General features: G+C 33.6%; 1 protein-coding gene across 10 annotated transcripts in view; it reads right to left on the reverse strand.

Moving 5' to 3' along the window:
- The window catches only part of Lrch (Leucine-rich-repeats and calponin homology domain protein), a 370,650-nt gene that overhangs the window by 85,823 nt on the left and 269,624 nt on the right, over positions 1-15,203 (reverse strand). For all 10 annotated transcript variants that reach the window (XM_067107274.1, XM_067107270.1, XM_067107273.1 and 7 more), the window contains exons 4-8: positions 4,970-5,106; positions 4,653-4,786; positions 2,662-2,767; positions 2,153-2,437; positions 1,903-1,973 (exon numbers count right to left, since the gene is read on the reverse strand). In XM_067107274.1, coding sequence (XP_066963375.1) covers positions 1,903-1,973; positions 2,153-2,437; positions 2,662-2,767; positions 4,653-4,786; positions 4,970-5,106 — 733 coding nt within the window. The remainder of the gene's footprint in view (positions 1-1,902; positions 1,974-2,152; positions 2,438-2,661; positions 2,768-4,652; positions 4,787-4,969; positions 5,107-15,203) is intronic.

Genomic DNA, 15,203 nt, shown 5'->3' on the forward strand with positions numbered 1-15,203 from the left:
CTCTTAAATAAATACCATTACTGTACTTGAAAGATCCCCCAAGATAAGCTAACTTAATTTTCAAGGATTCAAAAATGTTTATAGTGTTTTTGTCTAAAAATATGAAGAAACAGATAAAGGAAAAGATGAGATTAAAATGCTGACTAAGAGTTCAATTTAAGATCACACTTCATTAAGTACCCAAATAATTCATGATAATGGGCCTGTACAACAATCTGTTAAGAAAAAGGTACACTGAAGAATCATGATAAATCTCCTTAAAAATACTGAATCTTCTTTTACCAAAATCAACAATTTACACTCTACAAACACGGCTGAGGATATTTATCACTATCCCATAATCATCAATAAGCTACTCTTTATTATAGGGGTAGTCATAAAAATATCAGAAAACAGTCATTACACTGGCAATCTGGAACCATTATCTATCAAGGGATATTACTTTTCATTACTGTATATATATTTTAGAACCAAATTAACCTACAACCAAATCTCACCACAAAAATTAGTACCTCTATTTAGGTTGTTTATTTTAACAGATTTGTTTCCTAGGGCATAAGTGAGGAGGGAGTTCAAAATCTATCAAGACTGTCTTGATAAACTAAACTTGTCTGCTGATGACAGATTTGGCACTAGTTCTTTTGTAACAAGCTCAATTTTTTCTATAAAAAGCCTCTTTATAACAACAAATACCATCTAAGATATTATCTCACCAAATAACCAACTACAGCAGACATTCACCCCTCAGACACAACAATAAATTCAAAAAAAAAAAAAAATTGCCCGACTTATTGTATTAATAGTAGCAATTATGCCATATTAATTCTCTCTCTGTCAAATTCAACTCTGAAAATTTTCATAATTCACAGATAAATAAACATTGAGATTACCATTTCAATAATGAAATTTATTAAGGGACTAATAAAATTATGTACCTCCTCTGTTCTTTTTTCATAGCAATTCATAGTAATTTCAATTCTATATCACGAGTTCCCCAACCATTTTACTTCTGGATAAAAGTAAAGGGCTTCTATTGCTAAAGTAGTTGTTAGTACTGTATTAGGTTGATATCAAAAGTCAGTTAACACAGAGTAACTATAAATCATCATGACAATACTACAATTATCTACTGTAGTTACCATCAATATGGCTATATAAGTTGTTTAGTACAATAACATACTTCAAAGCAGAACTATAGAATAAGCATGCGATTTCATGTACAATATCCTCAACATGTTGGAAAAATAATATGGCAATGCATTTCTAAGTGAATTATTATAAGGTGGAGATCTAGAAACAGACCTCTGTTAAGACAGATATAAAGAAACCAGTGTAAAAGATGTATGAAATACTTCTGACAACATTAAGTAATCCATGCTATTACTTAAGGTATCAAATACTATGGCATTCATTCATACACACATAGGCTGAAGCATTTTCGGTACAAAATTATTCAGTATTAGTTAATCAGCAAAACGCACAAGAACGGAGAGCCAGCGAAGAATAAGCAGAAATTTGTGAATGTTAGTGAACTGCCCAAAATTCTAAATAAAAATCAGCACTTTCCTACCTATACCCTACGAAGCCTTGAAGAATATAACTTTTACAATAATTCTCTTTTTGTCTAATAGTTTGTAGTCTCTGCTAGCTAAGGAGATCCAGTAACAGTCTTATTGAAGTATCAGAGACAGTCTTATATAAATAAAGTTTATCAAAGTAACATTACTTACTTTTTCATATCAAAGCCCATTCAGTAATATGCATGTAACAAAAACTTCCAGGAGAGAGTAGAAGATAAAAATCTTTAGTTCTTATTTATGTGAACAATACAAATAATCTGAAAGTCCATGGAGAATTCTTCTACTTCCTCTATTTAATTTCAAAATGAATACAATAACATACCTTTGGGATTCTTTAACAGGAGAATTATCGTGGTTATAAACGTTTTCGTAGTCTTGTCTGAGTTTCATGGCCTGCAAATACAAAAAATAAATAAAAAAGGTATAATTATACTGAATATGAATGATGGATTCATCAACTATAACATTTGTGAATAAATTAGCTTCAGCAGCAAAACACCATCCAAGGTGTATATAGAAAATATGTCAACAGAAGTAAAGGTTGACTCTGCACTACACAAATATCTAATTACCTTGTTGAATTCATCTTCTAAACTACCAGCAAACCCTTCACCAGGACTGAGTGTGCTAGGCGTTGACAAACCACTTGTGGAATGATCTAAAGTGTGTGGAGTGCCATAAGCTGAACCATTTGCTCCCTGTGCAACATTTACCCCAGCACTTGTTCCACCATTTGTAAGACCACTGACTGGACGAGATGATGAGGGACCACCACTTCGGCCTCGCTCTTGTCTTTGTTCCTTGGTACATGCTGCTGCCATGACAGCAAACTTGCGAGGATCCTCATATTCCAGGCTCTGGGTGAAAAAAATATTTCTGAATGCTTAAAACCTATCATTTTCATAAAAAGTATATTTTTTTTTACCCAAAATACAAAGAGAAATTTCTGATGTTATGAACAGAAATTACAAGGAAATCATCAATAGGGGTGGACCTTCCGTTGTAGTAACATCACAATAGATGTTTGACAAAACTTTTTAAATGCACCCCAACAATCCAAACAGTTATCAGAGTAGCATACCTCTTGACTCTCCTGTGACCATCTCTGGTCACCATTTTCACTTGTACTGTACCCACTATCCATAGTACTACGTTTGTGGCGAGGGTCAAATAACCCATTGACAAACCTGAAATGAGTAAAATACATGAGTTCATACCATACACTCTGAAAAACTTCTCAGTAGTGAGTATAAATTTAGATGGCACGATAACACCAGTGATTAACATACCTATGACATTAACGATTCTTTATAATTCATGGTATAGTTAAATATTAGCTGCTGTTTATGTGTAGTTAAAATTGTATCCGTCAAAAATCAGAATGGAAAAGGCACTAGTTTTGATTTCAACAAATTTGTTAGAAAATACATGTAATTTATTTTGGTTTCATGTCATGACAGAATACCTGTATCTTATATAAATTATAATTACTGCACAGTATTTTAAGTATTAGTTATTAAAATTATAATTAATTCAGCAGTTAATGAGAGATAACTGATTACTTCTAGGAATCAAACGATAGGAAGCAGAAAAGGTGAAAAATTCTGGGAAAACTTTAGGTTCTGGATGATCTATTCAAAGAGTAACAGTAAGGAACTCCAGCAATGCTACATCACAGAAAAATGGATAGTTAAGCAGCACATAATGTCCATCCCAAGAAGAAAGTTTTTTGAAAGTAAAAGTTCAGTCAAAGGCATCCAATCAACTAACATTAGTCGTGCCATGATTTGGGTGTTAGGATAAAAGAAAAGGGTTGCAATAACAGCACAGCATGTCACATACTGTACCATACACTTGTTGCAGTAACAGTGTTTGCTACTTCTAAGTACAGTATCTTGAAATCCATAAAAGAAAGCATTATCAAGAACAAATTCACTGCCTATGTTCTCATAGGATAGATATACAACTGTTATCCTGATTTAAGCCTACAAGATTGCATGTTAGGAGCATTTAATCTTTACCTTGTAAGCTTTAGCACATTCAAACCCCACACCCATGCCATCAAAACTTACATAGGCAACTATAACTACAACTACCATGGCCCCAACACTACGCAGGAGGGGGACAGACCACCCTCTCTTGGGGGACGCAGATCCCACTTCCTCTAAATATGTCTTGTTGACTTCTGATGGAGGTTCTTCAACTTCCCTAAAATTGAGGGACACTTGATATCCAATTTCAGTAGGTTATATTACAAACTAATAATATGGTACAAGAAATCTTGCTGATAACTATTCTTATGAGTTCAGTGCAACCAAACAATTAACCTGCTGAAATGCTGCCCCTTTGAGTAACTCATTATACTGCACTACAATACAGTACAGCATAGCACTGTATCCCAGCAACAGTTATTAAAAATTTACTAAAAGTTCAGATATGAGTAATGGCAAAACAGCAGTAAAGATTAAAATTTACAAGTCAGTGTATTACAAGCAGTTTGTTAGCAGGTGAGATATATATAAAAGCATTGCAAATATGATTTGTTAGTAAAAACAAAGTCAAAACAGCAAATAACAATGTTCAGCTCATTAGTTAAACACTATAACCTCAAAAACTAAGTGATAAAATGAAGGCACCAAGGTTTATTAAGTTGAAAACCTCAGTAATACAACTGTCTGTACTTTGCTTCCTATCTCCCCAAATAATTACCACACAGCCTAAAAAGGATACTCTGCTCACCAGTAAAATAACTGACTAAGTTCATATCAATAATTAAATCAAACAAATTAAATCTTTACATGCATATTTCAATAAGAAAATTAATTATTAAGGGGCTATCTGTGTAACATCATCACCTTGAATTAAACTGCATTAATTCAGTGCTTAATTATAAATCCAGTCAATATTTACTTTGAAACATCTTATGACAGTTAAATTCTCAAAATATAAACAACCATATTTACTGTACCTAGGTACCTTCACAAAAAAACATCAATATTCCCATGGTAACAACATGTGGCTTCTTTACATAAATTGTTAGTAAAAATAAAATTTAATATTACACAAACTCACCTGAAATCTGTACAGGATGAAGGCTTACGTAGTTTACGGAATTCAGACTCGGAAAGGACCCCTCGTTTCTTGTCTTCTTTGGCTGCAGTCATCTCAAGCCACTTAAAAATGTGGACACGCCCCCGGGTACAGAGCTAAAATGTTTAGCAGAAAAGTTTATCTAAAAGCAAACTTAATCCTTTTTTTTTAAATCTACAGTACATTAAAAGATAAAAAAGGCTTACATGAATATGTAATAATGTAAAATTATTTCTTTCAATGAAAGCTGCTTAAAATTATAATGAAGTACAGCATTTAATAAATACTACAGTACTTACATTTGCTGGAGGTTGCTGAAGAGGATTATTGTCAAGTGCAAGGGTCACAAGAGAAGACATGAAGCGTAATTCTGTAGGTAAGGTAGTTACTCGATTGCCACTTAGATCCAAAAACACTAATCGCAGAAAACATAACTCTGAAATAAAAACGTACTGAAATTAGTTGAGCAGAGTTTACAGAATCACTTCTTTGACAAATTTAGTAATAAAGTAACTAGAAATCTACTCATATAGTACTGATAACAGTAATGAACCAAAAAAAAGAGATGTATTTACTGCATGCTTAATTAACCAAAACTTCTTGACAGCTTGACCCACCATTATGTGTTACTATAAGCTTTTTCTTCTTTTTATCATAATAATAATGTTTCATCTTACCTATATGATATCAAGACACTTGACTATATTGTAAAATTACCCAAAAATATAAAACACTAAGACAGATAGAGAGATACCAGTGTAAAAGATGTAAGAAATACTTCTGACAACATTAAGTAATCCATGCTATTACTAAAGATATCAAATACTATGGCATTCATTCATACACACACAGGCTGAAGCATTTTTGGTAAAAATTATTCAGCATTAGTTCATCAGCAAATTGCACACTAGCTACCTGTTCACAATGTCCTTTAATGACTGTACACTCACACCTTATGTAAAATTAACCTAGATTATTTCAGTGAAATTTATTTGATCATATCATTACTAAATCAGATAACTGCTCCAAAAATATGAAAATATAAAGTAAGAAAAATTACTGAAAGAAACTGTGAAACTTTATTAACTCTGATACTGTGTATTCTTTGGGCACACTGTTAGGAATAATACTGATGAAACTACAGAGATATTTCTAAAGATTATATCAGGTAAGGACTATCAGTGATATTACAACGGTATACAACTATGATAGTCCATTAATTTCATTCAACCGGGAAAATATTAAAATTAAGATATAACCTGCCATTCCCCATCAAAAGCTTTTGGCCTGAGTGCAGTTTCATAGTAAGATTGTACAATGGAAGGAGACAAATGCAATACATCACAGCTGTATTAACATAAAATACCAAATTACAGTAAAACAAACAAGAACAGGGTTCTCCGACTCTATATGTGGTACATCAGCTTCTTGGGGTCTATAGGACAATCCACAGAGGTTGATAAATACCTTTAGTCAAAAGGATCAACTGATAGAAGCACACAGTCTATTAAACTTCTTTATTCCAATAATGACGTTCATAAAATAAAAATGAAAAAAAATTACAATAAAATGCAACTTGCCTATATTACTCTGCTTCACGTATACTGTACAATACAGTACAGTAATTAGTTATAGTCATTGTATCTTGCATTTCGTTTATGGAAACATATAGGTAATAAAACAGTTAAAGCAACTGGAAGAAGATTAAAATATGTGACTCTAACCTGGGAATACAGTATATATGAGGCACCTTGAAAATTGGGCGAGGACTTTTGAAAGTGCATGTATCTGATTCGACTGTTATACCACTGATTTGGAAAAAATACACTTTTATAATTTAACTTTTAAAGATGAATTAAATCATGGTTCCAAAGTTAAATATTTCTAAAACCTCTAGCTTAGAGCTGCAGTTGAACAAAATTCCAAAATTCAAACATGGTCAAGCCTGGTGTATGTAACAAAAACAATTCCAAAAAAATTAAATGAACACACTGAACATGGATCGGTATGGTAACTTGACTAAACCCAGCAATCCAATGAAAAATCCATGCCACTCGAACCACGCATGAAACACACCCATCACCTAAATGATGTCAACGAATTTAATAAAAAAACAATATTTTTGTGTAATCTGTTTACTATTACAAAGGTTTTTACTTTCTAAGTTTTTCTCTCACCATTACCATCCTCATCCTGATCATTAAGTAAGCAAGCCATTTTGTTACAATATAGCAGCTAAAAATAACATCTTTGTGGACTGAACTGGAAAACAGTTAAACTCAGGCCAGTTCTGGATCCCCTCTATTGCAGAGGGCATACAAGAAGAGCAACTAGATTTGTCACTGTAATACTGAGCCAATACCTGTGATTTTCCCACCTCTTTTTCTTACCAGAAATAATAAGACAATTATAATCCTCCTCATTAATTGGTCCGAGGTGGTGTACACACTAAGTGCAGGCTATTCCAGTTGAAAATAGCAGCCAACAACAGTCATTCACAGAGGGAATAAACAAAGATGAATCTGAGCTGCCATTGCAAATACCTACAATTGTAGAAGGTACCACTGTACCCGCATAACTATGGTTTTACTTCTCCCTTCCACATCAGCAGTGAGTGGACATGTTTAATCATCTTTCCCAACAGTTTCCAGATGATGTTCACAATATGTGTACCAAATTTCACTTGAAACTTTGGTACACATAACCACCTTTAGAGAATAAGTCTCCTACTTGGGGATTTAATCACCAGGTGAAACAGCTAATGCTGTACACCAACCACAAGGGGAAAGAGCGGGGATAAACCAGATCTGCTTCTTCATATACCAGGCACCAGGACAATGGAAGATTTGGTTCTCTCCTTTTATGCCCTGCAATAAAATGGATACAGCACTATCCTAGTGTTTAACTGGTCAGCAGTTCAAAAACCCAATGTGGTTATCTTCAGTAACAATTGAACAAATTGGCTATATACATAGAAGGCAATAATCCCTTACTGCAATGTCAAAAACAAGCCTACAGTGTAGTAGGATATGGAGCCCAGGTTATGGGACTGGACTCTGAAAACCATCTCCTTAGGCAACCATACAGAGAATTAGGCAGAGTGGGCACCTCTATTGACTTGGACTTCTGTGAGGAAAATCTCATGGGAATGCCAAGTCTCAGATGGTTATCTTCCATTTATTTAAAGAGTTAGAATTTCCAATTGACTGTTCATATGACAACAAAGCAACTTCAATGACTAGGGTGAGTTAATAGGGATTCAAGAACAATAGCTCCTGATACTTGTTATCCTTAATAATTTTGGTTATTAAGACGAAAGTGGTCTACACCCTACAGTATGACAATGTTCTTTAAACCAAATATAAACTTCATCTAGTAAGTTTGTCAATACTTTTAAATAATTTTTCAATGAAATGACTCATAACCTTTTTTTCTGTTATGAAGCTCCATAGAATTCTTCCTTTTTCTTTTCATTTTTCCATCTTTTTCAGGCCTGAGTTATATAAAAGTAGTCTAAGAGCCAGGCCACATTTATTTACTGTACTCCAACGAGTGCAAAAGGTTTGAGGATATATTTTGTTTCTACATGACCAAAGAGTCTCAGAAAAGCGAGTCTTACAAAATTTCAGTAACATGGCTGTCAGGCGCACATGACCCGACTCCATTCCATTGACCATAGCTCCTCTTCTAATTAACCTAGGCAAATGGAATTATTTTTCAAAATGTTCCCAATAAAATTTAGAATCTTTTTTGTTTCAATGCATATTTACGTATCTGTAACACTTTTTCTGGAAATTGTACTAAAACATAAAAAATTGGTGCTAGTTGGTGACAAGTATAAAGTTTAATGTGAATTTACTAAAAAAACAAAATTTTCATGAAAAATGGAGTGCTACAAAAATGTTTCCTCTTTTCATGAGGATTCAGAAAATGTATATCATACGAAGATTTAGATGACCGGTATTTGGCAAAAAGATTAAATTCTCGTTACAGGAAAGGTAACAAGGTAGCGATATCACGCCTCAGGCCATTGGTATACTGTATGGAGCTTTACGTTGGAATACCGCGATGCTTAAGTCTGCTGTAATGATAAGCCAATCTATGATATGAAGATTCATTAAGGTTCTTAGAAATCGAACTCAATCAGAAATATAATTCTCCAATCCCTAATACGGGTAATTAGCTTGGGCAAATGCAGTTTACATTTTTATTTTTTTGTCTGCTCCATCTAATTTGCTTTTAATGTCCTAATGTATTGAGCATCCACATAGTAAACTATGGAAACTAAGTTGAAACCACAATATAATTCCACCCAACCCTTAAGGGGCAGTGGCCTGATACTTAGTTTTATAAATGCGGTCTATGATGGTAGCAAGCAAAGTCAAGTGCTTCTGATACTTCTACATTATCATCTCTGCGAATGCATTTATAGCATTTAATTTCTACTCCAAGAAGAGCAGCATATCTGATTTTTCCACTCTTTGCACAGAAAAGATATCAGTAATGTCTTAAAACTGTTCATTTCTACATGTGTCTGATGGGTTTTTGGGGGTTTTCTGGTCCTTTCCTATTACCTTAATGTCACCCGCTGACACAATTGAATGCCATTCATGTACAGTTTCTCGTTCGGTTGTTTATGGCTGTATGCATTTACGCAAGAGTGTACGTTACTAACAATACTTTTACCATTCCCTTTTACTTTTTAACTAAAAGATGGGATAAAGTGATGGAGGAAAAGAAGTTGGTCTATTGTGATTTAGTCTCTCTCGCTGCCTGATTGTACGCTGCTGCCTGCACCCGAGCGAAATTTTAAAATGTTTGATAAATATTGGCGTATTGGTATTAACTGCTTACCCCATCGCAAAATTGAATTATCGTAAGGCGAATTATCGTAACTCGAGTACTGCCTGGGTACCTGAGTATTTTAATAGTTATCACAAAAAGTGCATTTAGTCATGAAAATTATATGAAAATACAGTAATTAGTGAATATTTCTCAGTGAAAAATACCGTGAATGGGTGAATTTTCTGCAAAAAATGTGTATATATGTTCCACAGAGAAATCCACGAATAGGTGAGTCCGCGAATTGTGAGAATGCGAATATGGGGGGTTTATTGTGCATGTTTATATATATATATATATATATATTTATATATATATATATATATATATATATATATATATATATATATATATATATATATATACATATACATATATATATACATATACATATACATATACATATATATACATATACATATACATATACATATACATATACATATACATATACATATATATACATATACATATACATATATATATATATATATATATATATATATATATATATATATATATATATATATATATATATATATATATATATATATATATATATATATGAATGAATTTTATCATATCACCGTGATTCATATACAAGCATTGAGCTACAAACGTCCTTTAATATCAATTTGCTCTACCTCGGAAATAATATATTTTCATATATATGTTACCGAAGGGGAATTTTTTTAGTTGATAATAAGTTCACTGTCCCATGGGCTCGAACCAACGAAAGACAAGAACTCAGGACTACAATGACGCCTTTACCCACACGGCCATGTGGGTAAAGGCGTCACTGTAGTCCTGGAGAGTTCTTGTCTTTGGTTGATTCACGGACGCACGTAAATTATCAACTAAAAAAATCCCCTTGTAACATACATGAAAATATATTATTTCTGAGGTAGAGCAAATTGATATTAAAGGACGTTTGTAGCTTAATGCTTATACTGTACATATAAATATATATATATATATATATATATATATATATATATATATATATGATACTTCGGCGTTAGGGTTCTGGCGCTTTTAAATATATTCATCAGAAATTATTTAGGCGCATGTTATCCGATCGCCGGAAGAAATATGGCCCCAAAAGCGGCAGAATAATCATAATTTAGGTTTTTGATATAAAACTCAATAATAATGTTTATCGTTTTCAATATTGTTTTCTTATGATACTGACGCCGATATGTATATATATATATGTATATGTATGTATATATGTATATATGTATATATATGTATGTATACATATATATATATATATATATATATATATATATATATATATATATATATATATATATATATATATATATATATATATATATATATAAAGCTAGAGCTGCAAAGATAAACATAGACTCACCCAGCAGAAAAAGTGCATGAATAAAAATAAAAGGCAAAATAAAGTTTAGAAATCATGTAAATTATTGTCATACAGAAGGTTCTTACATGTAAAATTACAGATACAAAGAATTGTGGACATCTGTACTGTATGTCGAGGAGTGTTGCTCCTTTCCTTATGAATAGAAGAATGAGTTACAAGGGAACAGAACGAGTTTTTTATACACTGGCAACAAAGACATTAAAAGCAAATTAGGCGGGGTGGACAAAAAAAAAAAAAAAAAAATAAACTACATTTGCCCAAGCTAATTACCCTTATCAGGGATTGGAAGATCACATTTCTGACTGAGTTTGATTTCTAAGAACCTTAATAAATTTTCATATTATAGACTGGCTTATCAATTACAGCAGACAATCATCTCAGTATTCTGACGTGAAGCACCATACAGTATACCAGTGGCCTGAGGCCCATTTCGCTACCTCGGTACCCTCACTGTAACGAGAATTTAATCGTTTTGCCCAATACCGCTCATCTAAACCTTTGTATGATATACATTTTCTGAATCCTCATGAAAAGAGGAAACATTTTTGTAGCACTCCATTTTCATATATCTTTTGGTTTTTGAGTAAATTCATGTTAAACTTTATACCTGTCACCAGCTAGCGCCAAATTTTTGTTTGAGTACAATTTCCAGAAAAAGTGTTACAGATACGTAAATATGCACTGAAACAAAAAAAGATTCTAAATTTTATTGGAAACATTTTGAAAAAAAATTCCATTTGTCTAGGTTAATTAGAAGAGGAGATGGTCAATGGAATGGAGTCGGGTCATGTGTGTCTGGCGGCCATGTTGATGATGTCATAACAGACACGCCCACCACTGAAATTTTGTCAAACTCGCTTTTCTGAGACTCTTTGATCATGTAGAAACAAAATATATTCACAAAACTTTTGCACTCCTCAGTAAATAAATCCTGCCCTGGCTCTTGGACCAAAGGTGTTAGACTACCTATCCCACCAACCTTTGCTCTTAAAACTACTCTCCTTTCAATTCTGGCAGTTGACAACATTTACTACAATTAATGTTCCTGCTAACAACAAAAATAGTCAGCATGGCTCTGACCATGAAATATTCAAATGTCTTTGAAAACCTAGACCCTGGAAGTATTAAATGTCTTTGAAAACCCTGACATTGCAACTATCAATTACAACAGAAAACTCTGACCTTGAAAAACTCAGACATTAGATGTTGCACATGTCCCAGAAAACTCAGACTTGGAACAATCAAATGTCTGAGAAAACTTTGACCTTCAAACTATCAAATGCCCTACCAAACTGATCTTGAACGTATCAAATGTCTGAGAAAACTCAAAACTTGGAACTACCAAATTCCTAGAAAACTCTGACCATGGAACTTTCAAATGTCCAAAAAACTTGGACCTTGGAACTACCAAGTCTCATACAAAACTCAGACCTTGGAACTTTCTAATGTCCTACAAAACTGTGACCTTGGAACCTTAAAATGTCTTAGAAAACTCAGACCTTGGAACTTTCTAATGTCCTACAAAACTCGAACCTTGGAATTTTCATGTGCCCCAGAAAGCTCGGACCATGGAACTAGATAGCTCAACCACGGAACTTTCAAATGTCCTGCAATACTGTGACATTAGAACTATGAAATATCCTAGAAAACTGTGGCCTTAGAACTATCAAATGTCCTAAAAGCTCAGTCCTTGGAACTATCAAATGTTCTACAAAACTGTGACCTTGGAATATTCAAAAGTCCTACAAACTCGGACCTTGGAACCATCAAATGTTCTACAAAACAGTGACCCTGGAACTATCAAATGTCCTAAAAACTCAGACCTTGGAACTATCATATGTTCTACAAAACTGTGACTTTGGAACATTCAAAAGTCCTGGGAAACTCGGACCTTGGAACTTTCAAATGTCCTAGGAAACTCGGACCTCGAAAGTGCCCAACATCCTAGAAAACTGTGACCTTGAAACTATCAGATGTCTTGGAAAACTCGGGCCCTGAAACTATCAAATCTTCCTGAAAACTGTAACCTTGGAACTATTAAATATTTTAGAAAAGTGTGACCTGCAATGATCAAATGTCCTAAAAACCTCTGACCCCCAAAGTATCAAATGTCATAAAACTCTGAACTTTAAATGATTAAAATCTTAGAAAACTGTGACCCTAGAAATGCCAAATGTCTTAAAAAACTCGGACCCTGAAACTATCAAGTCCATACAAAACTGTGACCTTGGAACTATCAAATGTCCTACACCATTCTGACCCTGACACTATAAAATATCATACAAAACCGTGACCTTGAACTACCAAATATCCTACAAAACCCTGGATTTTGAACCATCACACATTCCTAAAAACTCTGACCTTGAAACTAACAAATATCTTATGGAAAACGTGTCTGACTCGATGCCGAAACAACGCACAAAGTTCTAACATAAAACCACGAATGCACGCCTAGCTTTCAGTTATATGTCATGATTGGTTGCCGTTTCTAAGTACCACCACAAAAACTTTGGTCATCAACATAGAAAATGCAAATTCTGTAAAAGAAGTTAACAGAGATTTCCAGAGTAATTACTATAAAAAAAAAAACGCAAAATAGCCGGAGCTCTATGAACAACGGTAACTAGTTGTCAAGTATATGTTATGATGAAAAGACTACCATCACACAATGACATTACTTAAATTACACTTTATGTGATCACTAAAGTATTCGAATTTTCAAACCTATTGGAAACTATGGAATATAAATATTCTGTTTGTCAAAATTATACAGGTATTTAACAGAAAATCCTGTATATTAAAATGATTTTGGAGGAGGTGAGCATAAAATACAAAGCAAACTGGAGAGGACGGAATAACCAACTATCCAAAGACCTTATGAACTTTATTATTCACCTGCGAGTTATTCTAAAGACTATCTAAGTTTATTAGTTCCGGAGGAAAATATTGACCAGCACTGAAAAACATACTGGAGGAAACAACTGCCAAACATTAAAAGCATACACTTACCAGGGGTCAAAGAAAAACCAATTCTGACCTTAAGCTGCCCTCACACCATGAAAAGTAAGTCAGGATAAAACATATTTTTTGAACCAGAAAAACAACAACTTTATTGATACCCACCGAGAAAGTTTCATTACCATCAAAGCAAATTAAAATATTAACCTTTGAATTCACCAGGAATGTTTAATAATGAGCAAAGGCAAAAACACTGGGAAAGTAATCACCAGCAGGTACCTTCCCATCAACTCGCATCAAAATCTGAGAAAAACTCAAGTCTGGCTTTCAAACTAACATTGTCGCCAACGCCATATGTACCTTGTCCTACTTCCAAGTTCCAAAACACTCGCAGAAAAACAAGAGGTTGGCATTAAAATTACTCACCTGTGACTTGAAAACTATGTCAAAGTAAACTTTTAACAAATAGATCTAAAGAAATTATATACCAATTCCAATGCACTTGCAACCAAGGTTTATCAAAATCAGAACTTAATTAACAGTTAACCTTTTGAATGGATCCGTGACCATAAAAAAAGTAAAAAAAAAAGAAAATTCCTACAATACCTTCGACACAAATATCGTATTGTGCAACCAGTGTGTTCTTATTATCGGAGTTTCTCAGACATGGGAAAACATTCTAAAATTTTTATCTTGCACGGTTGAATGGTAAAAATAATAACAGAAAATAATAATAATAATAATAATAATAATAATAATAATAATAATAATAATAATAATAATAATAATGGGGCAACAGCTTAGTCAAAAGGAAAGCAAACTAAGAAGTTCTTCTTAGCAAATACATGAATAAAGAGAGAGAGAGAGAGAGAGAGAGAGAGAGAGAGAGAGAGAGAGAGAGAGAGAGAGAATGGTAATGGTGACGCTGTTTAAGCAGATGTGACACATCCGCATTCGGGGCTATTGTTGCATGACAGAGTCGCTATTCCTTTTCCATCATCGGTCTTTCTTTGTCTTCCCCTTTATCAGGGGGTTCTAAACGAATGATTATGGTTTCTGTCGCCCAAGCAAATATGGTGATCTTAATTATTAAAGGCCGCGAGACGAAAGCAACAAAGGAGTTGCGCGAGTTCAATACAAACTGAAGACATCGTCACCAAGATGAAAACATAATGGATGACGCAACGGTGCCGGACTCTGAAAACTGTGTATCTACTGCGTTTACGTAAGCATAGATTTTCTTTTAATCAAACATTTTCAGGTAGCTTTCATTTTTATAGCAAATAAAAGTACAGCATACAGATGACTGTCGTACAGTTTGAACCTACGTATCA

Source organism: Macrobrachium rosenbergii, chromosome 8, assembly GCF_040412425.1.
Source record: "Macrobrachium rosenbergii isolate ZJJX-2024 chromosome 8, ASM4041242v1, whole genome shotgun sequence".
Lineage (NCBI taxonomy): Eukaryota > Metazoa > Arthropoda > Malacostraca > Decapoda > Palaemonidae > Macrobrachium > Macrobrachium rosenbergii.